The sequence below is a fragment of the Lasioglossum baleicum genome, chromosome 4 (genome assembly GCF_051020765.1).
Source record: "Lasioglossum baleicum chromosome 4, iyLasBale1, whole genome shotgun sequence".
In the NCBI taxonomy this organism is placed as follows: domain Eukaryota; kingdom Metazoa; phylum Arthropoda; class Insecta; order Hymenoptera; family Halictidae; genus Lasioglossum; species Lasioglossum baleicum.
Genome location: NC_134932.1, coordinates 9,210,309 through 9,235,795, shown reverse-complemented (window position 1 = coordinate 9,235,795; position 25,487 = coordinate 9,210,309). Strand labels below are relative to the sequence as shown.

General features: G+C 44.1%; 3 protein-coding genes across 9 annotated transcripts in view; 2 read left to right on the top strand and 1 right to left on the bottom strand.

Moving 5' to 3' along the window:
• The window catches only part of LOC143207983 (uncharacterized), a 31,857-nt gene extending 25,460 nt beyond the window's left edge, over positions 1-6,397 (top strand). For all 4 annotated transcript variants that reach the window (XM_076421960.1, XM_076421961.1, XM_076421959.1 and 1 more), the window contains exons 7-8: positions 812-1,111; positions 1,233-6,397. In XM_076421960.1, coding sequence (XP_076278075.1) covers positions 812-1,111; positions 1,233-1,403 — 471 coding nt within the window. In that variant the 3' untranslated portion in view covers positions 1,404-6,397. The remainder of the gene's footprint in view (positions 1-811; positions 1,112-1,232) is intronic.
• Nadsyn (NAD synthetase) lies at positions 2,360-23,418 on the bottom strand. 2 transcript variants are annotated; one of them, XM_076421963.1, is made up of 13 exons: positions 23,344-23,418; positions 13,312-13,505; positions 12,473-12,728; positions 12,038-12,230; positions 11,712-11,952; positions 11,191-11,430; positions 11,000-11,115; positions 10,352-10,656; positions 10,071-10,279; positions 9,735-9,960; positions 9,481-9,657; positions 9,290-9,404; positions 2,360-9,007 (listed from the first exon to the last, which is right to left on the bottom strand). In XM_076421963.1, exons 2-13 carry the CDS (start codon positions 13,455-13,457, stop codon positions 8,979-8,981), a joined length of 2,253 nt encoding a protein of 750 aa, XP_076278078.1. In that variant the 5' UTR covers positions 13,458-13,505; positions 23,344-23,418; the 3' UTR covers positions 2,360-8,978. The 2 variants fall into 2 exon arrangements, with proteins under 2 accessions (XP_076278078.1, XP_076278077.1); XM_076421962.1 differs by having other exon boundaries at positions 22,834-23,414.
• Positions 15,223-24,317, top strand: LOC143207981 (uncharacterized). Of its 3 annotated transcripts, XM_076421955.1 has the most exons (13): positions 15,223-15,363; positions 15,556-15,776; positions 15,837-15,989; positions 16,047-16,366; positions 17,769-17,915; positions 18,002-18,359; positions 19,102-19,434; positions 19,518-19,745; positions 20,249-20,340; positions 20,513-20,741; positions 20,816-21,090; positions 21,162-21,377; positions 21,765-24,317. In XM_076421955.1, the coding sequence occupies exons 1-13, from the start codon at positions 15,291-15,293 to the stop codon at positions 22,399-22,401; spliced, it is 3,282 nt and encodes a 1,093-aa protein (XP_076278070.1). In that variant the 5' UTR covers positions 15,223-15,290; the 3' UTR covers positions 22,402-24,317. The 3 variants fall into 3 exon arrangements, with proteins under 3 accessions (XP_076278070.1, XP_076278069.1, XP_076278071.1); XM_076421954.1 differs by having other exon boundaries at positions 15,556-15,989; XM_076421956.1 differs by lacking the exon at positions 19,518-19,745 and having other exon boundaries at positions 15,556-15,989.
• Positions 24,318-25,487: the final 1,170 nt, after the last annotated feature.

The following is a 25,487-nucleotide window of genomic DNA, read 5'->3' as shown; positions in this document are numbered from 1 at the left end:
TATTAATAGAATGCGGATGTTTATGCAATTTTCAAATTTTGTAGGCAAATTTTAAGAAAGTGTGACCAAATAAAATCCTATTTTCATTGGTAATAGCATTTGCGGATTTAAAATAAATTAAAATCGTACTAAATTCTGCCGAATTTAATACATCAGCATTTTTTGAAATTTTTTATAAGCCATAAATGCGTAAAGTTCCGCAGTCTAGTAATAACTAGATTAAATGTCTAATTATTATTAGACTGCGGATCTTTCTGCAAAATAAAAATTGTCTGCATTGATTGCAAGGAATAAAAACTACATTGAATTTTATTTCTTCTTTTAATGATTTTAAGAGATGGAAATTATATATTGACATCTTTAATTAAAAAAATTTTCCAACAATTTTGAATTTCATTTACTCAATTTTACTATAAATGCATAAAGATCCGCAATCTACTCATCCTTATTTTAAATCGCAAAATCTCGGTATATTTTGACAGCTGACATTTCGATCATCATTTCCTGCCTTGCAGTGCTTTCTAACAATTCAAGTATTTTTTTTGTCATCGCATCAAGTATGCAAAATCAAAGTACCCATCTCCATCACCTTCTGCTTTTTCATTACTGCAAGTTTCACTTAAAATAAAGTCGTAGAAAGTCACACAACTCAATTTTTTGCTAATAAAAGACAGAAATTCTACGAGCCTGGGATTTTTAAGTAGCCTGAAAAATTGCAAGAGCTCATAAATTCGCACGAAATGAGAAAATTGATTTTTCACGAAATCAATTCGCCAGTACGCAGAATATAATTGTATGGTCGGTGTTTCAGGACGACGATCCGAATCGTTTCACGTGTCGGGTCTGCAGCAAGAACTTCAGCCTGCAACGGCTTCTGAACCGACACATGAAATGCCACAGCGACGTGAAACGTTACCTGTGCACGTTCTGCGGCAAAGGTTTCAACGACACGTTCGACCTGAAGAGGCACACCCGAACGCACACAGGCGTCAGACCGTACAAGTGTAACCTCTGCGAGAAGAGCTTCACGCAAAGATGCTCCCTGGAGAGTCACTGTTTGAAAGTCCACGGTGTTCAGCACCAGTACGCCTACAAGGAGCGTCGCACAAAGGTAAACTAATTTCCAAATTCCTTTCGAAACTCCGACTTCGAAATCTTTACCGAAATACATAACAAAACGTTATTTCGAAGAATTAATCGTATTTGCATTCTAACAACTGATGTTCTCGCAGGTGTACGTGTGCGAGGAGTGCGGCCACACGACGCAAGAGCCGGAGGTACACTACCTGCACTTGAAGGACAAGCACCCGTACAGTCCGGCGTTGCTCAAGTTCTACGACAAGCGACACTTCAAGTTTACCAACAGCAACTTCGCCAACATGTTGCTCCAGGTGCGCACGTAGACTCCGTCTAGAGTAACGGTGTTAGGAGACTGTTTAGCACACGCACGACGTTCGTCGTTTAGCCTCGATGCGCGCGACAACATCGCGTAAGAGAAAGACTAGGGTGGGACAAGATGGGAAACGTCGCGGGTTAAGGGGTAGCTCGGGGGTGTAGCTATAGAAGAGCACACGGGACCACCAGAGTAATAGTTGCTCGCGTCGAGGACGTGTTAGAGGATACGAGAGAGAGAAAGACAAGAGAGAAATGGAAAGAGTACAGCGTAGAAAGATAAAGTCGAGACAATGACGAACAGAGAGATAAGACCACGGAATTGTTCTTGGTCGTGTAACTCTTCAGGGTGGCCTGTTGCAACGGGACTCGCGGAGCACGGAGAGCTGCTTAAAGTCTGCCTCGAAGAGCCTCGAACCGCCCCTCCAAAGAGCCGCGACGTTGTTGCATTTGGGCCGAGCATCCAGCTTCTGATGAACAGACCCGCCCCTGGCTACGCCATCGGAGAATCGACGAGGGAAGCTTTGCTACTCCATTCGTCGACGGAGCCCGATCTGGGTGGGTGCGTGTGCGCGAACATGTCGCGCGAAAAGTACCTGCCCTCGCGCGCTGCGCTTCACCGAGGTTCCGTCACGGCCGAGGACAACGACAGGTCCTCTCGGAGTTGCACCTTTAACGGCGTTTTCTCAGCGTTCCAATATAGGAATCTTAGGCCCGCTACACACATCCGTTTTTCTAACGTGCGGTACCGGAATTGCGGTCTGGAATATTATGGATTCAATCAGGCGCTGCACATTTGTTTGAACCGTAGTTGCGGCGCCGCAATACAATATTTACCGCAACTCCGTTGCCGTATGGTCGTCGCGCGTTCGAAAACGGATGTGTATAGCGGGCCTCAAACGAGAGGGCTTTCTCGGGTTCGTTTCCCTCGCGGTACTCGTTATCCTTGATCGTGTTTAATTTATTAAAGTTTCCTCGAGAGAAGACGAATCAACTGATCAACAGGTCGATCGAGTACACGCGTTACTTTCTACCGATTCTAGGTAGCTATGTATGTATATATAGGTACACGTACATGTGTAGAGACTAGGCTATTTAGGTTAGTAACGTAAATTGTCTGGCGAGGGGACCTCGCGCTCTGAACGGGTTTTAGGGGTTTCTATCTTCCGCGTACCTGGACGCCGAATCTACGTTTGTTTTTCAATCGGCGAATCAGCTGAACGCCTTGGACGTGTACGGTAGAGACCGACCGGATGTTGCAACCCTTGCGAATCGCGAACAGAGCTCCTGATCATCCGTTCATTTATAGTTACGATTTCTCATCCACGAACTGAAGAATTATAATTCGATCATTTCTCGATACGACGAGCGGAGCGTAGGAGCCCTGGTCGCGAGCAACCTAACGCGCTACACCACCACCCGAAGACTCGGATCGAACGTTTCAGGAATGACGAGAACAGCTTCTCCTCGCGAAGGAGTTGGAACCGCGCAGCACGACACTTTTCTCCCGGAACGGTATTTCTTTGCAAACGATGCACGGCCAGTTACGTTGCTTTCCGATTCGGAGGGTGCGAGAACGACAGAAGCGAACGGAAGCGATCGACGTTCAAGGTATAACGACGTCCACCGTTTCCCGGACCCGCGTTATCGCGAGAGACAATCATTGCCCGCGGGGCGTGGCCCACTGGCACCGAGAGCCAACAAGCCACGCCCGTTCAGCACACTCTAGCCCTTTCTTTGCGGAATTGTGTTTGACGAAACTATAGTTTGCTCCGAATCGAATGGACGTTTTAAGAGACGTTCGAAACAAGAAAGATTAAGAATATTTTGCATATAGATATCCGCAGTATAGTAACCCTTTCATTCTTATTCTACGTGATCTTTTTCACATTGTGCACATGGAATTTTGACCCTGTTTTGTAGGACACCAACAAATTTAATCATTAGACTGCGGATCTTCATGCAATCGTGGCTAATGAAAATTTTCAAAAAATACCAGGATATACGACAGAATTTAGTGTGGTTTTTATTTATGTCAGACCTACAATGGTTACTACCACGGAAAGTAAGATTCCATTTGATTGCAAATTGCGCAAACATCCGCAGTCTATTAATGATGATAAAACTGTTTTGATTAATTCCATTCGAATACAAAGGGTTCTAATAAGGAAAGGGCTAAATGTATCGAGTCCGTCCTCGCGGTAACCACGTCCACATTGTTTCTCCCCCCACACCCCCGTCGCGCGTCGCGCGTCGAACGTTGTGTTCCTCGTTGACTGACGCGTTCGAGGAACACACCGCGGAGATTCTTCTTTTGTAATTAATAGATGCCTATCTTGTACGCACCTTGGGAAATCTGTGATATGATAAGACACGTTCTATTCTTTTCTTTTGTTTGTTTGTAACTCGCTCCTCCGCGCACGAGATTTCGCTTCTAGCACACGTTGGTTCTTTCACGGGGGTCATGCACCGACACATAGCGGAGTGAGAGATTACACTCGCAGACATATACACGAACGCACACACTTTCGCGCGTACAGCGACACGCTGGTTTATTCGAACTCAACCAATTAGAGTTGAACGGGTTGTATGGAGCTTTTCGAATCTTTTTTATAATAACTTCGCTGTGCGCGCGTTCACACGCAACCTCGAGAATTCTGAGCCCTCGACCGACCGGCTAGTTAGTTTTTAACTCCTTGCCGCATCGTTTTCTTTACAGTTACAGTGATCAAAACGTCTTCATCCCGTAAAATGTCGTAGAAGAGAAAAGGAAATTGATATTTTATGTATTCTGTATAGATTACAGACGAATCAAATCTGATTTCATCCAAAACGGAAGGCGTAACGTATTTGTTGGACCTTGTTCAAATCTTCATCAAGAGTCTGACTCGTTAATATACGGCAAGGGGTTAAAAGATTCGATCACTTGAAGGAATTGACGGTCGAGGGTGCGCGGATACACGAACACGGACATGAACACACAGACACAATGGGGTTTCGTGCAATTCTACGGTGGTAGGACATATTTTTAATTGGGGCGACACGTGGGGAATCGGTTCGCGACGCGATCCAGTCGCCGAAGGAATGTAAAACCGAGAGGGCCGAGTTCTCGTCGGGGGGCGAGGACTCGCGATCCCATAAGCGAGCGTGTAAACAAATATCCCAGTTGCGATCGCGGCGATACGCGCAAACGGGTAATCACGATACTTGTAGCGGCGAATCGGGTGCTGAACGTGAAACAAGCGATCGATCACACCACGAATCCTCTTTTAAGTCGATCGTTGACGAGAGACGCTTTCTCAAGCCGTCTGAAATTCATAGCAACGCGATCTAGACGGACCCGCGTTATTAACACTTTAGCTACCGGAAGCCTAGCAATAGAAGTTCGACCTTATTTTTCTGCGAAGTATTAACCCGTGTGTAGGGTGGACGCTTTTAACGATTTGGTAGCAGGTCGATACCGATGATTCTTGATCAACATTTTTGTTTTTAATATTTTTGACCCAATACGAATAGACGTTGTTAATCGTTTGCGAATGAAGCGGATTTATCGGAAAATCCATAGCAATTGGCGATCGATTGTTCGACGACTGAGACACTGTTCAGACACGGCGGGAACCGCGCTGATATTATTTGCATTACATTAGCGTCTTCATTCATTCTTCTGTAATCAACTAGTTTAGTTGATTACATTTTTTTCATTGGGATAGTTACCCATATTTTGCTTCCGAAATTAGCACCTGTAGCCTAAAGATTGATGCGAATTAAAATGCGGATACGTTAATACACGTGTGTTTAAATATACGTGTACGAGCGTTGTTTAATTAATTACATTATTTACATTAGCGTCTTCGTATTCGTTCACACGTATCTGAATAATCGAAAACGCAAAACGCGCGGTTCTCGCCGTGTTTGAACAGGTTCTTAGCGTCTCTGTGTTCGCTCGCACGTGTCCGCGCGATCCAACAATTCAAAACAAAGAACCGGGTGTACTAATCCCTTGTCCTACAATATCGTGTCTGACTCGTGATGAAAATTCTGAATAGAGTCTAATAAATATGTATGTTATTAATAGACTGCGAATCTGATGCATTTATGACAAAAAATGGCTAGGTATAATTTATATAGCAGTGGACTTATTAGTTTCAGCTTAATAGAATAATTCAAAGAAGCATCAAATGTTTATTTGGCTCATGTATCCTGCAATCAATGCAAACATTTTTTATTTTGCATAAATATCCGCAGTCTTATTATTAACTACCTTTGAACCTCTTTAAATAAAATTCTATTTTGGTTTTGTCAATGTACAGTGATTGGAGAACATATAGGCAAATACAATACATACAAATGTTCCCCTTTCTTAGGAAATTACAAACAACAAGATAGTTCTAATCAATGAAACCGTGAAATAAATCGTAGTGCAAGGGGTTAAAGCTATCGTCGGTAGCTCAAGTGTTAACGTCTCCGCGATTCGAACGACGAAACAGATCATCGAGATCATCGAACCGTTTAGAAATGTATATTTGGAACCGCGAAGAGCTGTATTTCGCGGCGAGCTCTCGCGGTCGTTGTATATAGTAGTTCTGTTTGTAGTTAGGCTGTAGATCAATTAGGGTAGGCTAAGTCGAAAAATCTTGTCGCGAGCTTACGCCACGCGAAGGCGATTGTAGATCGCGGGAAATTTGTACATAGTTGTAACGTTAATCCGGTCGCACGAGATAAAACGGATGATTGATCCGCGATTCGTATCAGTACCTTTTTTTTTTATTTTTGTTCTGTCATTCCTTTGTTTACGCGTCGATAACGCGCGCCGAACTTGTACAGCGATCGCGCGAAAGAGAATGCGAACTCTACCGCGTACACTCCGTTGGCAATACTCAAGAACAATGGTACTATTCGTCGCAATCTGTTCACCGTCGGATAATATTTCATAGCTAATATTATTTTATTATATTATTATATTATATTATATATATAAATATTATATGTATTATTGTCACGATGATTTCTATCATGATCTTATTTAATTTACGTCCAGTATTGTCTGAAGCAGTAGCACCTAGATGTTTTTATTATCATGAGTAATCGAGAATCCCGCATTTATACTAGAGATCGTGGTTTCGGACGTGTATTAATAACACACGTGTATTTCAATACACGTGCATTAATACATTCTCATTTCATATCTCATTCTCATCCTAGTCCTCGTATCAAATTCTTCTCTAATCAACTAAAGATTTAGTCGATTACACTTTCTAATGGTAGTGGTTTCGAAATTAATTTTTCTATCTATTTTATTCACCCATATTTTGTTTTCGAAAATTAGAAACTGTATCATAAAGATGCGAATTCAAATGCAAGTTAATACACGTGTGTTTAAATATACGTGAAATAGTACACGTGTACATACACGTGAAACAGGGATCTCTAATTTATACCTGCTATCGTTCCACATCAATATTCATCGAGATCAAAAAACAAACGATCTGTTCTCCACGAGCTCTTTTTATCATTCGCTAGTACTATTGCAATTTATTAATATTATATCGTTATCGCTGCTCGATTAATTGATTCTGGTTATTGATTAATATATGATATATATATATAAATATATATATATATATGTGTGTGTGTATACATAGAAGAGATATGTATATCGTCGTTAATTCCTCATCGGCAAAAACGACCTCCTTTTACGTCTGTTGCGTGGAAGATCGAATCGACATCGCGCGTTCGAGAGTCGAGAGTGAGTGTCGCGTGTGCGTTCCACGTGTACGTATGTTTTTGTTTGTCTACGTGTATGTGTATACCTGAGTGCAACAGAGATGCACAACCGTCTTAGCACGACTGTCCAATATACTGTGTATATCGTATATTTTTCTGATTTGGGAGAGAGACTTGAAGATTTCAAGCAACCGTTATCCGGATGTCGGTCCATCTCTTAGCCCGGTCGTCATCGATCCGATGCTCACCGTAATGAAACGCGGACACGCACCGTCTGTATATGTAGAAATGGAAAAGACAATAAATAAAATACTATTACGTAGAACCGCGCGATCCTGGCCGCGCACTTCCCCCACACGTTTCTTTCTTTTGAAAATAAATTGCGGGATTATATTTAATAAATATTTAAATATATTAATATAATATTATATTATATTATAATTATACAGGGTCATCCGTTTTTAAACGGCCAAACGTTAACCAGCTGTAGAGGACCCCAAATGGAACAACTTTTACCCCTATCACTTTTTTTTTATCCGAAGGTCATACAAAAAAGTTTATTTAATAAAAAAGATGCCCCTACTTATTTTAAACTAAACAAAGGAAAAACCATCAAGATTCATCATTGGAGTGCTGAGATATTTAATTTTATGTAAACTCAAAAATGATGGTTTTTTGCAATTATCTAGAAATCATGGCCGAAACAAAAAAAGTGATAGGGGTAAAAGTTGTTTCATTTAGAGTCCTGTACAGCTGGTTAATGTTTGGCCGTTTAAAAACGGATGACCCTGTATTATAATATAATATTATGATTAAATAAATATTTAATAAATAACCTATTCACAGTACTCGTAAGCGTAACAACGAAGGCGATGCAGTTACCAGATCCTCCTAATTTTCCAAATTCTAGAGTTGCGACGTCGACATGACACTTCGAATCTTGGCAAATCTGTAGATGTAGGATAAAAAAAAGGTAATCGAAACGGTTCTGCATAAATACATATATTTCTGTGCATATCAAATCGCATGTTTCATTATTCGCCGAGATGTTCTTACTTCCACTGTCCAGTTGCATTAATATAATGCAATCTATAGTATCGCCGGATCCTTCGAGAGTCTGTAAACGGCGAATCGCAAACCGGGCTTCCTCGGTCGGCTCCTAACGAGAGCGGAAAAAGCGTCGACGGAACGGATCCGTCACACAGTGGTCCGAAACGCCGAGAAGCTGGTCACAGGACCATTTTTCGAAGTAAAGAATTTCGAGGATGTGAATTAAACTACAAGGAACTATAAAAGTTAATTTCAACACTGCTGAATTATATCTTTCGTTCAAATACTGCCAACTGTGTTATGCTTATTTCTTGCGTTAAATCTGTACACTTCAGAGAATCATTTCATGATTGAAAATTGTTTCTTGATGACAGCGATAAACATGCCCGTACAATAGAAAATCAATGCATCGATTCTGATTCTCCGGATAAAATATAATACAAATAAACAGATTAACAAAAGTATTTATCATTTGTTTTACTATTCTTATATTTGTACACCTCTTTGTTTTGTACACCTTACTATTATAAGAATATAAACATTTTTCTATCCATGAACATTTGTATCAAACGTTGTTGTTTCACTTTGATGTTTAAAGAAATGTCCATAGACAGGAAAACGTTTTCTTAACGAACAGTTAATTAGAAAAGCTTTCAGTGTTCGACCAGTGTTTCTAATGCTTGGCCAGCTTTTCGGCGTTTTGGAACACTCTGCGTCGGTTCGTATCGGCCAGGAAAGTCGCCGATCGGTGCGCTCGCGCAGCTGCAATTGCAAAATGATAAAGAGACAGACAGAGTGCTACACTGCTACGGTTAAACTACTACTCCAGGATGCGTTTTATCTGCAACAGAGAATGACGCCGTTTTGATGATGCTGATTCCCACGGGACGAGCGAGTTATACACGGTGGGGCTTAGATCACATGATGCGATCGATCTCTGTGCGCTTCATCTCCGCGCGACGCTCCAGCTTTTCGCTTTCGATCTTTCTGTTATTTTCGTGTGTTTATCAGCGATCGTTGGTGCGGCTCGTGGAAACAACGAGAACGGGAGTCTTGTGGCGCCGACGTCTGGCCCACGATAACGCAGATGTTCGCGTGTTTTTTGTTTTTTTTAGTTACTCACTGATCATCACAGAGCTGAGCGACATGTGTCTGGGTTGAACAGGTGGCGCCTTCATCGCTGTTGCATCCTTTCGGCTTGGCGGCGACTTCTCGTCGTTAGAGACAAGGTTTTTTATCTATGAAACAAGAGAACAACATCTCGTATCGCTTTGCAGTAGTTCGACCAAGCAGAGAGGAGCTAAGAAGAATCACCTGGTCGTCGATCGCGTTGAACTGCCACTTCCACGTGTGATTGTACAGGAACGGTCGGTGATCGAATCTGTTGTCGTCGGGACTGTAAGTCTCCGCGTGACACGATGGCGTCAGGATCGTCATCTTGTGACGATTAATCGCGTAACACCTGTAAAAGTGTTTCACTTTGTCCGCTACCTGCAACACGAGACCACCGTATTATTCAACCAACGTTGAAGTTGTATCATAGGATTCGACGGTTGCTGCAACTGTACTTCTTCCGGCGAAATTTTGTCCCACGTGTGGACCAGTTTACAGAACATAGAGAAGGGGCCGGCGCAGTCCTGCTTTCTCAAACGACCGAAGGTACCGAGCTCCTTGTACGTCATGCCCATGTCCACTTCGTCCAGCTGGGCGAGTTGTCCGCCTTGAAGAGGCTCCAACTCAGCGGTCGGCGGCGCGTCCAGGATCCCATCCAGCGCCGACAGTGAATACTTTCTCCTGGAACGAGACAATCGAATAATTACAGATCCCCGTTATCTCTTGTCACCCTCTACTAACCCAAGCTCATCGAAATGTCAATGCTTATGACTAAAATGCGAAGGGCTAACCTGAAATAACCGAGGAACGATTTCAAGTCGTTCTTCGCGATCCCGCCTATCGGATTGATGTCCGCGCTGCTGCAATCGTATTTGGTGAAGTATCCCCGAAGCGCTTCGTCGACGTTGCTACTGCCCAGTACGAGCAAACCACCGGGTCGACCTCTCACCCACAGCATCAGTTGCGCGAACAGGTAAGCGATCACCATTCTCAAGCGTGCCTTTCGAAAGAATTACAAAGGATGCAACCAACCGATTCTCATAACCGATTTGTCTAACCACGACTGACTGACTTGTATGTTTTGCAGAGCTAGATTCTCTCTGGGAGATCCACCCTGGGCCTTGAACCTCGGCACCAGCTTGGTCACCTGCTGGAAAATGGTCAGAATAGCCGACACCGCCGCGTCGATCACTATTGACTGATGATAAGAGCCGATCTGACTGGCCAACTCCGCGGATCGCGCTTTCGTCTCTGCTGACGAGTTCTCGGTACCCATGTAACAAGTGACAAGGATCGTGTTGCACAGCTGCTTCGGGTCCGTCGGCACATACTCGCCGTCGCCGACGATCTTCCGGATGTCCGATAGCACCTGGGCATCTTTTCAAGATGTTTGTTTGCTCAGTGATGCCACTGAATGATGTCACCTAAATATCTCTTTTATTTTTGAAGGCAAATCGTTATGTCACTAAACAGCGGATCTTTATGCAAGATAAAAATATTCTACCTGAATTGCAACAATCTGAAATGAATGTCACATTTATTTCCTTTCTTAATATGCTTCACACGTTGAAAATAATATAACAGTATTTGAGAATTCTTCCAATGTTTTCACTTTTTGTCATAAATGCATAAAATCCGCTGTCTAGTCATCACAAATAAAGGAGATATTTAGGTGGCTACATTTAGGTGGACCACCCTGCATAGTAGCTAACAGGTATACCTCCTTTATTCACAGAATCCACGATCATGTCGCACATGGAGTACACCATACACGCCGACGAGGCAGAGTCGACTCCACCGCTCAACGGTAAAAAGAATCCACCTTGGCACGAACGCCTATCGGAAAATCGAATTTGTCGTGAAATGAATTCGGGATTAATCGGAACGAAGAAAGAAAGAAAGTCGAAAAACCTGAGGTAATCCCACAGCCAGCAAGCAGGCGCCATAGATATTTCCTCTTCCGGCGTGTGATGGACAAGCTTCTCCAATACATGTTCCTTCTCGTAGGGGCCTAAATCGACGTCTATCGGTCGATCCGGTGGCTTTGAGATCAGGTTGTCGGAAGTAAGAGCGAAATTCGCTCTGATCCGCGGATAACTCTGTGCTTTCGCAGCTGTGTGGCAACGCGACCTTATGTTGCTCCTATAACTCCTAGTACACACCCATCGCGTTTCAATTCTTTCAATCGTTTGCGCAGCGAAAAGGTCAATTTTCAGAAAACTCGGAACTACGGGAACGCCTCGACAACTGTCCCGCCTCGAATCCCTGCAAGGTGTAACGAGAACTCTGCTTTTCCCATATTCTACAATATTTCAACTTTAATTTTTAGAAAGTTCTTTGATTCTAGCACAAAATGCATCACTTCGTTCTACTGTGCGGCGTGGAACTTGCGATAGTTGTCGAGGCGTTACCGTACCGTAGTTATAGGAAACCTTATGTCCTCCAGATCAAACGTGGCGACCACCACTTCCACCTCGTCCAAGCTGAACTGTTTCCCACGCTTCAGGATCTGTCCGTTCAGGGTGACGGAGGATCCTCCGTTGAAGTAGAGTCTGCCTCCGTCGCAGCCACGCAGATTGCTGAACATGTAACAGCCACCGGACTTGAACGTGGCGCTCTTCACCAGGTCCACGGTCACGTAACCTTTTCGAAGCTCGAAATACGAGCCGCTGCCTATGCGACAGAACGAATCAGAGATGATATACAGAATATACAGAATGATATACAGAATCGACAATTGGAAAAAAAGCAACGATACCATTCGCGATGATCTCGACACCGTCCAAACCCATGGGGATATGGGTGCTCATAGGGTTCCACAGCTCCTCACAGATCTCGAAGCCCACGCACGTGTCCTTAGTGGAGATCACTGCGTCCCCGAACGGCACCGCTACTTGCATCGTTACCTGACAGATCATTCGCGGCAGGTAGTAGTTCTCCACGGTGCGTTCCTGCACGAGACCATCCAAATTTCTCTTTCAGATGCATATTACTAATGTCATATTATTAACTTTGAATTACTCGCATATAGAACTTCCAATTTCAAAACATCAAATGTAGTACTTTCAGCGTAAACAAGGTGTCGACTACACTGGCAAATATCTATGTATATTGCATTCAAGTATAGTTATTTGATTGAATAAAAAATTATTTATGTTGGAGTGATATAAAGTATTTGTGCATGAACAGCGACCTTTGTCCAAGCGGAGAACCATCTGGATTCCCGATAATTCCCGTCCTCGCATACTTGCATCTTCGGTCTGATCAACAGGATCCGCCGGTTCAGGAGAACCACTCTGCAATTGTAGATGACGTTCTTGTGCATGACCGGCATGCCGACGTCTATCAGAATATCTTCCGCGACAGGCGACTCCAGAATCGTCGCCAATACTTCCCAACTGTGCAGCAGAGTGTCCGACTCGTAGAAGTGGTCCTCGCAACTGTAGCCGCTGTCGAACAAATAAACAAACAACAAATAATTGATTTACTTGTCGAAAGTGAAGATAAGAAAGTGATTAGAATAGAAGAACAAGATAATATGATATTTTATTTTCTGTGTATAAAGTCTTTCATTTACAGAGTGTGACTTAATTTCTTTAATTAACCCTTAGCACTCGAAAGGCGACTCTGAGGAGCGACTCAAAATTGCTGTATCATTATTCAAACCATTGTTTACATTATTTAATATGTGGGTATCTAATCGATAGACTGCGGATTTTATGCATTTATGACAAAAATGGACGAAACAGTGAACGAATTACGAATATTTAAGGAAATAAGTGTATGAATTTCAGCTTAATAAGACAATTAAAAGACAAAAGAATTTTCTCTTTGGCTCCTGTGCCTTGCAATCAATGCAAACATTTTTTATTTTGCATAAAGATCCGCACTCTACTGATCAATTACTAAACATTTATATGATTATATGAATGAAAATATTCCAGCTAAAGAAGAGACATTTAATTTTCGAGTTGAAATAGCTCCGAGTGCAAAGGGTAAAAACCACCGAAAACCAGGACGGCGATAATTTACCATATTTCCAATTCGGGGCCGCTTCTGTACGTAGCGCCGGCGTCTTTAGCCTCCTGAATGCTCTGCAAGATCCTCCTGGCGTTCCCGTTGAAGTCCAACGCCCATTGGTTCAGCGTGCAAACCGCCACCGTCACCGTGCGACCCATGCTTTCGGAGTTTCGTTTAGGAGAACGTTGTTAAAAGCTGCGTACCGTCTGAATCACAAAACACAACTCGTGTACCGTAAACTTTAGGGATCCCAGATCGGAATTGCGAGCAGAGAATAATTGTCCGACTCAGCTGATCGATCCTCAGCCTTCGATATCCCGCGGACGCATCGATCGGCGGACGTAATAACCGTGGAACAGACACTGTTCGCGGGTCCGCTTCGGCGAACGTTGATTGATCAATAATTTTCAGTACCAGGTGAACGAGAGAAAGACAGAAGACAGACGCAGGACGCAAATCGGCCGACTAGGGTTCGTGCAACCACGCGAAGGCATGTCTGCGAATCCGCGAAGGAAATTGCTAGGAAATTCCTTCGAATCAACGCGAGCTTCGCCACTCGCGGCACCAGCATTCCTTCGGACTCTTCCCCTTGGAACGCGCGCACAAAATCGCAATAACGTTCTGTAGAAAATCTAGCCTGGATCCTCGACCATTTCGCAGCCCGCGAATCCCGGTGAAAATCGATTTATTCAAATACGTAATGTCGCGATCGAAATGAATTGCTAAATCCGGAAAGCCGGAGAAAAGTCGATTTCTTTTGTGTATGTCGTAGTTGAAGGTCTCCAGACCTTACTCTCCAGAGTAAGGCTGCGATATTGTTTCTTTTTATTCGTACACCCGTGAAGTGGCATACTTCAGCGAAAATCGAGAGATCTGAAACAGCGCCCGTTCATTCGCGATTTTCAAGTGTTTTAAGGAAAATTGTGTAGACTCTTGCAGTACAGAAGTTTCTCAAGTAGGTGTACAGATCACTTCCGCGCAGATTTCATTTTCCTATCGTCTAAATTAGTATAGTTCTTAATATTTGAAATAATTTCGATGGAACTCCATTATCACGAGTTCTGAATGGTTTCGGACAATCCGAGGAAAAAATGTTTCCAATAAAAGTTTAACAGTATTTAACATATCTAAACTTCTATATACATAAAAAGTCTCGACAAAAATTTTTATCCGACAAAACCTAAAAACCACCTCGATTTTTTAAATGTTAAAATACATTTTTCGACCTTGAGCCCACAAGTAACGGTAAAATAGTTTTTTCGGCCAAGTACCTCACTGTGCGACGGCCTTGAAATCACGGGAAACGAGACCTTGGGAGCAATGCTCCGGTACTTTTTCCTTATCGTTGAAAATAAGCGAGATAATTTCGGCTGGAACATGGAAAGAGAATAATCATTTGCATTTCGCGATCGACGCGTTGAGGGGCGAAGAGAGAGGGAGAAACGGTGAAGCGAGGCAAAAGATCGATAAACGAACGCGTCGCGATACCTCTGGCTGCGTGTGCAAAGGGGCCGGGGGTAAGAAGACGAGTTACGGGAAACGAGAGGGCAACAAACAACCATGACTCGACTGGCTCCGCCCACGCGGTGGGTTCTCCCATCGTGGTCGTCAGGTAATCGACGGGTCGGCATCGGGAATCGTTTTTCTTCGCTGCTGGCAGTGTTGGTCGGTCGATCCACCGCGCGACGCCACGCAGGAGGAGCCGAAAGGGTTCGATCGCGATTATGCAGGCTTGAGAGGGAGCCTCCAGATCGAGTTGGGACACACTGTCGGCGAGCTGCCAGCGACAGATCGTCGCGAGAATGAGAAGCGCGATAGCAACCTGTGTTCTGGACGGTCGAATCCTCGAGGACGCTTCTGCCGATCAAACGAACCGAGAGGAGAGGTTCGACGATGACTCGACGAAGAAGGAAGCCGCAACGGACGTGAACAACGACGAGGAGACGAAACAAGAGGACGACGAAGCCGAAGAGCACGACAGATAACGAAAAATGACGGACCTCGTGGCAGCTAGCAGGGTCAAGGAACTTCAGGCCATCCTCTTCCCGGTTCAACCGATTCCCGGTGAGATCGAGTCTCCTTCAAAAAGTTCTTTTAAAAGCTCCTAAAAAAATATTACAATACAAGCAACTTCATCGTTTCAATAATTGTTGAAGATGAAAAATATGAAACTGGTCCTTTGACCGGCAGTGGTCGATTCAGTGTTGAAAAGGGTACAAGGATCGAGATAAGAATTCGAACTTCGTTTCGTCACAGGCGGCGCGCTGGCAAACTTTCAGCGGCTCCAGGAGCTGCAACTGTTGCAGCTGGGGCGGTACGAGGTGCAGCGAAGGGAAGCCGAGTTTCTGCAATTCGCGGCGCCGCTTGGCACCAGGGGCGATCAGCTGGCGAAGGAGAACCTTCGAACCGCCTTGGACACTCGATGCACGATCGACGGAATCACTCAGGAAGCTGCGAGATGGCCCACAGAGTGTCAGGTAAACGAACTTTCTTCCCAACTTGAAGTACCAGATTCTTGGAGTTGCTTTTCCAAACAGGTGCTATCGGAAAGAGTGCGACACATAGAACAAGTCTCAACCGTCCCGGAACCGTTCTACCTGCCAACCGGGAAGGAGCCACGGCCGAAGCCGCTTTCGGACGAGTTCGGAACGGTGGTGTTTCAATACTATCCGACCAGTATCACGAATTACGTGAGTACTATCACTTATTTCTTTGTTCAGCCAATTTGACAACGATCGCGTTAACAGTTCAGTAGGTCCTGCGTGGGCGGAAGCACGGTTCTACCGTTCTCCGCAGAGTTCCCAGCCGAAACAATCGGGTTGCCAAGCGATCAGAGGGTCGTCGACACCGACAGCAGCCTCTTCCTCCTAGCCAGAACGTCCGAGATCGCGGAGAACAACACGGACCTTCGGTTCGAGTCACGATTCGAATCTGGGAACCTGTGCAAAGTCGTCAAGATCACCGACACCTACTACCAACTCTACCTCAGGAAGGATCTCTACACGCAGAGGCACACGCAGTGGTACTATTTCAGGATATCGAACACGAGGAGCAGAACCACCTACAGGTCAGGCTAGCTTCCTGTTTTCGAAAAGTTTCGGAGAGGTCCGTTACCCCTGGAATCTAGAATCTCGTTCAAACTACATACAGGGTGGTTCACGCAACTTGCACACCTATATAACTTCCAAAGTATGCGTTGCACGAAAAAGCTTTGTATGTATACAGAAGTTGCATGGTCCGAAGGGGTACATTATGTGGTGTGTTTATTTTTTTACAGGTGGAAGCGTTTCGGAGATTTGAAGGTGGACTTTGTTTTTTTAAATGGAATACTATACTTTTTATACCAAAATATGGAAGAATGTCGAATTCTGAGTAGAAAAGCATTGACCTTCATTAGCCCTAAACCTAATAATTAACGAGTAAAATTTTCAGGAAATAAAGTGAAATATTATGTACTACGTACGTGTATTACTATGTACGTGTCTTAGAGTTATTTAAATTGAAATATCTCCTGAACTACTAACTTTTCGACATACATAGGTTAGTACTTTTTTATAACAAATGTCCAGCTGCATCGATTGATGTATTAAAAAATACCACATTCCATATAAAAAAAATGAAGGTGACCTTCATATCTCTAAAAAAAATTATAGTCCCATTTTACTATTCAACTTTGTCCTTCAGACATTTGACGTGTCTTTAAAAACAACAAAGATATTTGAGATCGTCACGTTACGATACTCACCCTGTATTAACTTACTTAGTGTGGATTTATAGTGGAGCTGCGAGCATCGATGATAGCGGCGCGGTGAAAACAAACCAACATTCGTGACAACATTTCGACACATACTAATGAAAAAGTACATATGTATTTTCTTTTTTTTCACCGCACAGCTCACCTCGCTGCTCCACTATAAATCCACCCTTAGATTTACAAAGTACATGTTTTAAATTTTCATTGCGAGCACAGATAAAAAATTTAAAAATCGTGGTCTTTACTGTTCCCTTCGTAATTGCGACCAGTAACAATTACAAAAAAAAATTATTTACACATTAGCTAGTGAACTAACCCTTCTAACGTCTCAAAAAAAAACTCAAGCTGCTGAGTCCAATTTTGAAAAATTTATTCGTTTTTAAAAGGTGTACGAATACTTTGTACACTCCAGAGAGAGAGGGTTGCCATATGCGAATCTCGCCAGGCCCCTTACCTTTCCGCCCCTCGCTCAGCTGTGCTGCGAAGCCCACCTTTGCTTCCCCCACTCTTCCCACTAACGCTGACGCGTACCGTACGCGTACGGGTAGAGTGGGGGATGCAAAGTCGGGCTTCGCAGCACAGCTGGGCGAGAGGCGGAAGGGTAAGGGGCCTGGCGAGACTAGAATATGGTAACTCTGCTGTACACACATCGCAAAGGGTTAAATGATCGACGAACGAATGCGAACAAATGTTAGGACCGTTCCAACGATTGTAGGTTGTCGATCGTGAATCTTTGCAAAGAGGAAAGCCTGTACAACGAGGGTCTACGACCGCTGTTGTACTCGACCGAGGACGCCAAGAAGAGAGCCGTGGGGTGGAGGAGATGCGGCGACAACATCGCTTACTATAGGAATGACTCGTCGTACGTCAGCATAAAGCTCTAGTTAATCATACTACACATCCTGGTCTTTCAACGCGGGGTTTATTGTTTGTTGCATCGATTTCCAGAAGCGACGAGGAAAAGGAGAAGCACACGCTGACGTTCAACGTTTCCTTCCCTCACGACAGAGACACCGTTTATCTGGCTCACTGTTATCCGTATACGTACACCGATCTGCAGGAGTACTTAGCCAAATTGGTCGCCGATCCTGTGAAAACGAGGTTCACGAAGCTACGACTACTGTGTCGAACCCTGGCCGGAAACGGGGTTTATTATTTAACGATCACTGCCCCCACTTACGACGAAGAGGTGCGAAGGAAACGAGGCATCGTGATCACTGCTAGGGTACACCCGGGAGAGACACCTTCCAGTTGGACGATGAAAGGGATCATCGATTTCTTGACCGGGGAATCGGACCAAGCCAAGGTAACCAACTTACAAAACGCTATATGTATACTTTCCCTGCTTGACATGTAGTCCACAGAGATTCTAATCCGACACCTTACCCTAACTCAAACTCGGTTAACCAAAGAAGGTTAATGTAACCAGCTATACCCCATACTAACCTCGAGGAAACGGTTCTCAAATCCTGGAAAGAGCGGGTTACTATTAAAATAGAGATTCAAGGAATGTAACTGAACACGATTACAGTAATTGTAATTGACTCTAACAATTACTTCAGTGTAATTGTTCTTTTAAACGACTAATTTGTATGTTTTTGAACCATTTAACCGTTTTCTTATTGTAATTACTAATTATAGTCCACTTTTGTACATGTAATTGAAGATCTAATTAAATACTCATGTAATTAACTACTGCCCAACTCTGATGGGAGTCTACTGTACAAAACCAAGGAAGGTGCCGCAAAATTGACCTTGACCTTGAATTTTAAAGTCACGAGATCAACAATTTTTATTTAATTGCATCGTATTTTACTCGTCGCGGTTGTATTGCGACCCATAGTAGCTTCTGCACTTTTGACCCACGCGACGAGTAAAATACGATGCAACTAAAAAAAAAATTTTTGACCTTTTCACCTTAAAATTCAAGGTCAACGTCAATTTCGCGTAGAATGATGATTCTATCATCGCAGGATGATGGATTCATCCTATGGTAACCGCGGCATATAATTTCTTTACACCCTGTACAAGTTGAAATGTTCCGTCAGGTGCTTCGAGAGAGGTTCGTGTTCAAATTGGTCCCGATGCTGAACCCGGACGGCGTGATCGTCGGCAACAATCGGTGCTCGTTGTCGGGCAAGGACCTGAACAGGCAGTACAGAACCGTGATGAGGGAGAGCTACCCTTCGGTCTGGCACACGAAGCTGATGATACGACGCCTATTGGAGGAGTGCGGTGTCGCGATATACTGCGATCTGCACGCTCATTCCCGGAAACATAACGTGTTCGCATACGGATGCGAGAGCAAGAGGGCCGGTCCGCAAACCAGACTCTCCGAGCAGGTGTTCCCACTGATGCTTCACAAGAACGCGGCCGACAAGGTGAACCTACTCTCGATTCCAAACAACGACGACGATTATTCTGATAGACGACGCACGGAGAGAATACGGAAATGGCTTTTCAGTTCTCGTTCGAGAATTGCAAGTTCCATATGGAGAAGGGGAAGGAGGGGACGGGGAGGGTTGTGGTTTGGTCGATGGGAGTGCAGAACAGTTACACGATGGAAGCGTCCATGGGAGGATCGGTGATCGGATCTAGATCCGGCACCCACTTCTCCACTCAAGATTACGAGCAAATTGGGAAAGTATTCTGCGAAACGCTGTTGGACTTCTTCGACCAGGACCCTATCAAGGTACAGTAAAGTTGCGATAGTTGTCAACGACCGGGTATGTGATAGTTGTCAGGTGCCTACAGACTCCACCGCCGTCTAAGGACAGCGTATGGGAAAGAAATAGACGCGGGCCCGCGTGTTCTCTTTGATCCGTACTTACATGATGTCCTTCGGCGCGGTAGACGCAGTCATAAAGAAATAATGTCGGTATGCGATAGTTGTCCGTGCAGAATACAGGCTGGTTGACAAGAATCGCGACTTTACTGTACCTCGAATCGTTATCGATCGTGCCGGTCGGTGCAGTATGTTTAGTGTAGATTAGGCATGGCCAGATCGTAGTTCAATTCGGAGGTATTCTCAAGGAATACCCCCACTGCTCTCGCTCCCCGTGGCGACCAACGTATGCTCGAGGCACTGCGCGAGCGGGAGAAGTGGGGGTATTCCTTGAGAATGCCTCCGATCGAGCTACGATCTGGCCATGCCTGGTGTAGATCGACCTTAATTCGTTTCCGTTGAACCCGAAGGAAAGGCTACGCAACAAAATCATCGGCAGATTGATGAAAGAGGGTTCGAGCGCCGAGGAGCCGACCAACATCGACCTGACCGACTACTCCAGGTACGAACTAGAGATCGCGGTTTTGAACATGTACTAAAAGTCTAAAATAGACGTGTACACGTGGCACGTGAAAGGATCCGTTCGGCACGGTCGATGGAAGAGAATAACGCATCAGTTGTCGGACTCGAAAAAGAGACGATCCACTAGTAGACTGTCCGATCTGATTTTTCAGCGACGAGGGCGACACATCGATCAGTTCCGATTCGGAAAAAGGAGAATTCGACTTAACGGAAGGTTCGTGGGACGGCGAGGAGAAGGACTCCGTTGTTTCTTCGCAGTATCTTTGCGCTCCACCACCTACCCCCACGTTTGTTCCGCCTCGAAGCTTCGAGCTGGCGAAACGAAGGAGCAAAAAGGGTATCGCGAGCAGCAAATCCTACTTTCAACGCAAGAGGCTACTGGTAACGGCTTCTCATGGTTTTCATAGTTCTCGTAGTCGCAGTCTTCGTAGCGTATCGTCTGTGTTTATTCGCAGACGAAAAGAGCGGTGATGGATCTACCCACTACGGATCCAGGCAGCGATCTCTGCGATCTATCCGACTCTGCGGACGAATGTGCGGGTACTTCGACGAGAGTTTGCGAATCCGGACCTAGAGATACGGACACGAGCGAGAAGAAGCAGATCCCGAACGACGAGCTTGTTTTACCGGAAATAGCGAGACCCTGCAGCGTGTCCTTGGGCGAAAGGTTCACCGCGAACAAGGAGAAACGCAAGACGAAAAGGAGACCGCCTTGTCTGCACTTGGTCAGGTAAATTTCAAAGTTGAATAATCCCGATCAGCCTTCGACGAGATCATTTGATTCGTTGCCGATTAACGTAGAGCATTGAGACATCGATCCCCGGCGCCTCTGAAGAGTCAGGACATACAGATCAAGCTGAGTTCGCTGAGACAACAAATATGGATGGGAGTCCCGCCCAGTGAGAACGAGACCATCGTGAAGAGGCCGGATTGTGCGTTTACCGCAGGACCACTCAGCTGGGGAGTCTCCAGTATGGCGCTGGCACAGAATAGAATCGACAGCGACGTGTTGCTCAAGTATGTTCGCGTGAAGCGTGTTGTTAGACTGCGGATTTTATGCATTTATGACAAAACTGGGCGCGTACAACTTAAAGCAGTGGCCATGTTAAAAACATTTAAGAACATCGAGGTATTAGTTGCATCGTAATGAAATGATTCAAAGAAGAATACAATTTTTCTCTGGCTCCTGTTACCTGCAATCAATGCAAGCATTTTTTATTTTGCATGAAGATCCGCAGTCTAGCCATTTCATTCTACATATATAGATACCCCTTCCTGTTTTTCAACAGGGCAGATTCTCCGTTCTCCGAAGTACAATATATTGTCAACGTGTTTTTCGTTGTACTTTAAAAATAAAATAGTAATTAACGGAGGACAGCATGGTTTTGACTCTGATTTTTCCAGATCGTGCACGAAGAGATTGGAATCCCTCGAGTACATGAATCGCGAAGACAGCGAGAGGAGGCTGGAGAGGAGGAGCGGGCGCAAAAACGAGAAGACGTCTAGCGCGAGGACAGCGAGGGACGCTAGCCCGGAAGCGGAGGAGCAACAACGGCGTACCGTCGAGCGGAAGCCGAGGAAGAAGAAGACGCGCCTGAAGTGGCAGAAGATAGTCAACTTAAGTTCGAGGGTGAATGACACCTATCACGGCACGACGTCCTTCCTGACGATCAACGCGGACTCTCTGAAGCTCGTCACGGTCGAAATGCCGTCGAAGCCGCAAGCCAGGCAGCACAGGGTCGAGTCAAGGAGAATGCACAGGAAGACCACCGGTGCTGCCTCCTCCAACGCGACCAAAACACCGAGCATCGCGAAACCGAAGCCGCAAACGTCGCAAACACGTTCGCGAATACAATTGCAGCCATTGATCGTTCCACTATGCGACAGCCTGTCGTCCGACGAGTCCACGGACTCTCGCAGGCAAAAGGCCTCGAAGAAGAAACAGAAGAAGAAGAAGACCGCCGCAAAGAAGAACAAGTCGACCGCCACCACCGGAAGAAAGAAACGCAGCGGAAGCGCGAACTTGTTGCGCAATTCCTGAACCGTTCTCACAATTCTCACATATGTCTCCTCCGTAAGGCAACCGTAAACCGAGGTTCTCGATCAATCAGGCTGACCTTGAAATAAGTTGAGAAAAACTCTCTTAAAAAGTCAACCAAAACATTATCGAAAGTACTTACTGGTTTAATCGCGTGTCGCAAAATCGATGAAACATTCTTACGTATTTAGTAGAATTTTTCTACATTTCTAAATTGATTCTCGAAAAATCGTAATCTCGCAGATTTCGCTTCGAATCAAATTGCGTGGTAACGGTATCGTCCCAGAATCCTCTGCGAGATGGCACTTTTAAACGTCGCTGTACGATAATCCGCAATTCAAACAGGAATTACGGCAGCCATTATGTAACAGCGTTTTACGAGATAACGAGGGACAACAACGAAACAATTAACCGGCGTTATATATGTGTACTTACTATTTTTTCCGTTGGTTCGATCCGCAACACGGACAAAGAGGAAAAGTATCAGGGAACGAATGAGAGAGAGAGAGAGAAAAAATGATGAAATGTTTGCATCCGTTTTTAGATGACCGTATCAGTGGCGCGTTCTTCGAATGTCACGCACGTAAATCGTGTCCTCCACGTGCTCGTCACAAACGATTGACAAATCTCCGTTCCGACCCAAACATAACCTCACAAACTGTTCGCGAACGTGGTTGATCTCCGCGACGGTTTGTTTAACTTATCAGTCACGCCGTAGTTTATCGAAACAGGCACACGCTCTTCTTGTGAAACGGACAAGTGTAATTCACGATAACACTACCACCGGAGAATCGATATCGAACGTATCGCGGTTTTAAGCTACGATTGTCACTTCGAACGCCGGTGCAAACACCGTGCGACAACTGTGTGATTCGATATTTCGCCTCTCGCAAACACCACAAATTACGCTTTTTTGTTTATTTCGACAAATGTTGCGTTACTCACAACGGAGAAATCGCGCGACGCAAATGTCGCCAACCGTTATCAGCGCGACAGCTGCTGCCTGTTGCGACTTTGACTAGAGATCTACCTTACCCACGGAGCACGGGCGCGCGCGATTCGAACTGTATGGATACCCTTAACACTAAACCTACCGAGCTCTAAAAGTAGCCGATTCATGATGCCTTGTAAAAATAACAAGATTAGATTTATTTGAACTATGTGCGGTTCATATTATAATATCTCCACTCTTACATGTATTTATTTAATCATTTACCACGAAAGCATCTTTATAATTTTAATAATTGTGAAATAAAAGATCTGGAGCCGGTCATATGACCGGTGGTGGTTGGTTTAGTGTTAATGATAATTAGACTGAGGATCTTTATGCAAAATGAAAATGTTCTGCATTGATTGTGGGAAGCAGAAGTAAAGTAAAAATTGATTTCATCCCTTAATGACTTTATTGCACTGGGAACAACGTTACAGTATTCTTAAACGTTTTCAATCTTATGCTGTTTTTCATTTTACCCAGTCAATTTCTTCATAAACGCATAAAAATCCGCAGTCTAATGATAATAGTATATAATTATGCTATTAAAAAACAGTGTTTCGTCGGTGGTATTGATTAATCACCGATTCCATTGGTTGTTTTCCACAGTCTTCTCGTGAAACCTCTGAATAATTAATTAGAAGCGCGTAGAACGAATGATCGAACGAGTTGTTGCCACCTGGCGCGCCTGTGTAGACATATAGGAAGTAGTTGGAATTTTAGCGCTGCACAAATTCAAATGTTCGAATAGTTCGAATTCAATATTAGCGTAATTAGCACCAAGTACTTGGAACGTTCGAACAATTCGAACAGTTCGAATTTTCTCTATAGCCGTAGTCACGATTGGTCTTACACAAAAGGAAGTCGAGAGCGCAGTATAAAAATTGGTTCGACTGTTACTTTCCAAGAAAATTGATTGTGAAATCAATTTTATTAATTAACACTAAACCCACCGAGCATTAAAAGCGATTAAAACGTTTCAGCTTACAAAAATGACAAGGCTCTGTTCATTTAGATCTTATGCAATTTTTATTACAATATGTGTTTGGATAAACAAACTTATCGAATCAATTTCCATGTAAGCGATTTAATTATTTCAATAATTGCAAAATGAGAAATATAGAACCTGTCATTTGACCGGCAGTGGGTGGTTTAGTGTTAAAGTCAAACACGGAATGTCTAAATTAATACAATGTGCGAAAGGAGTTGAGGAATTTTTCAAAAAATCAATTTCCTCGAAAATTACTCGGGTTTAATTACCTTTGAATTAATTATCTTCGTTCCACTTGTACCGCTCGTGGTTTCGTCGATCGATCAGTGAACAACGATTGAAAAACCTATTGTTCCAAGCTTATTCTCGTTTCGCAGGAACATTTTCTTTTCAGAGGAAAGAATACTGCTTAGGCGATGCAGTGACAAATTCTAGGCTCAACAGCTGGACGCGAAGTAATTGTGTGTTCAGTAATTTTCTTCCTAGAAGGAAACATGACCGATGGAAAATTAGGGATAGATGAAACGAAGTCCCTCCTCTTATACGCGTTCGCACTCGCTGCGTTTTATAAAGACGATTTAATAAAAGATTTTTAGCATACGGTAAACACCTGACTTTCGTTCTCACCTATCGGGACCCCCGCTTCTGCATCCAACGAATCAAAGTATACAAGGTGAGTCTCGTAACGTGACGATCTCGAATAACTCGTATGTTATTAGTTATACAAAAAAATGTTTCCAACAAAAGTTGCATACTTTCCTGGGGGACAAACAGGGCTCTAATCTGTTCTTGATCACTGTGCTTTTACATCGGGGTGTGAGGCAGCATTAACACTAAACCTGCCGGTCAAATGACCGGTTTTGTATTTTCCATTTCTCAAGTATTGAAATTATGGAGTTGCTTACATCGAAATTGATTCGATAAATCTTTATCCAACCACATATTGTTATAAAAACTGCACACGATCTAAATAAATAGAGTCTTGTCATTTTTGTAGGAAAAATCTTTCAGCGCTCGGTAGGTTTAGTGTTAAAAAATGAAGTTTATCGAGAACGTATCATGCATGTGCTGCAACAAGTACGGAAACACTGGATAAATAAATTCCTA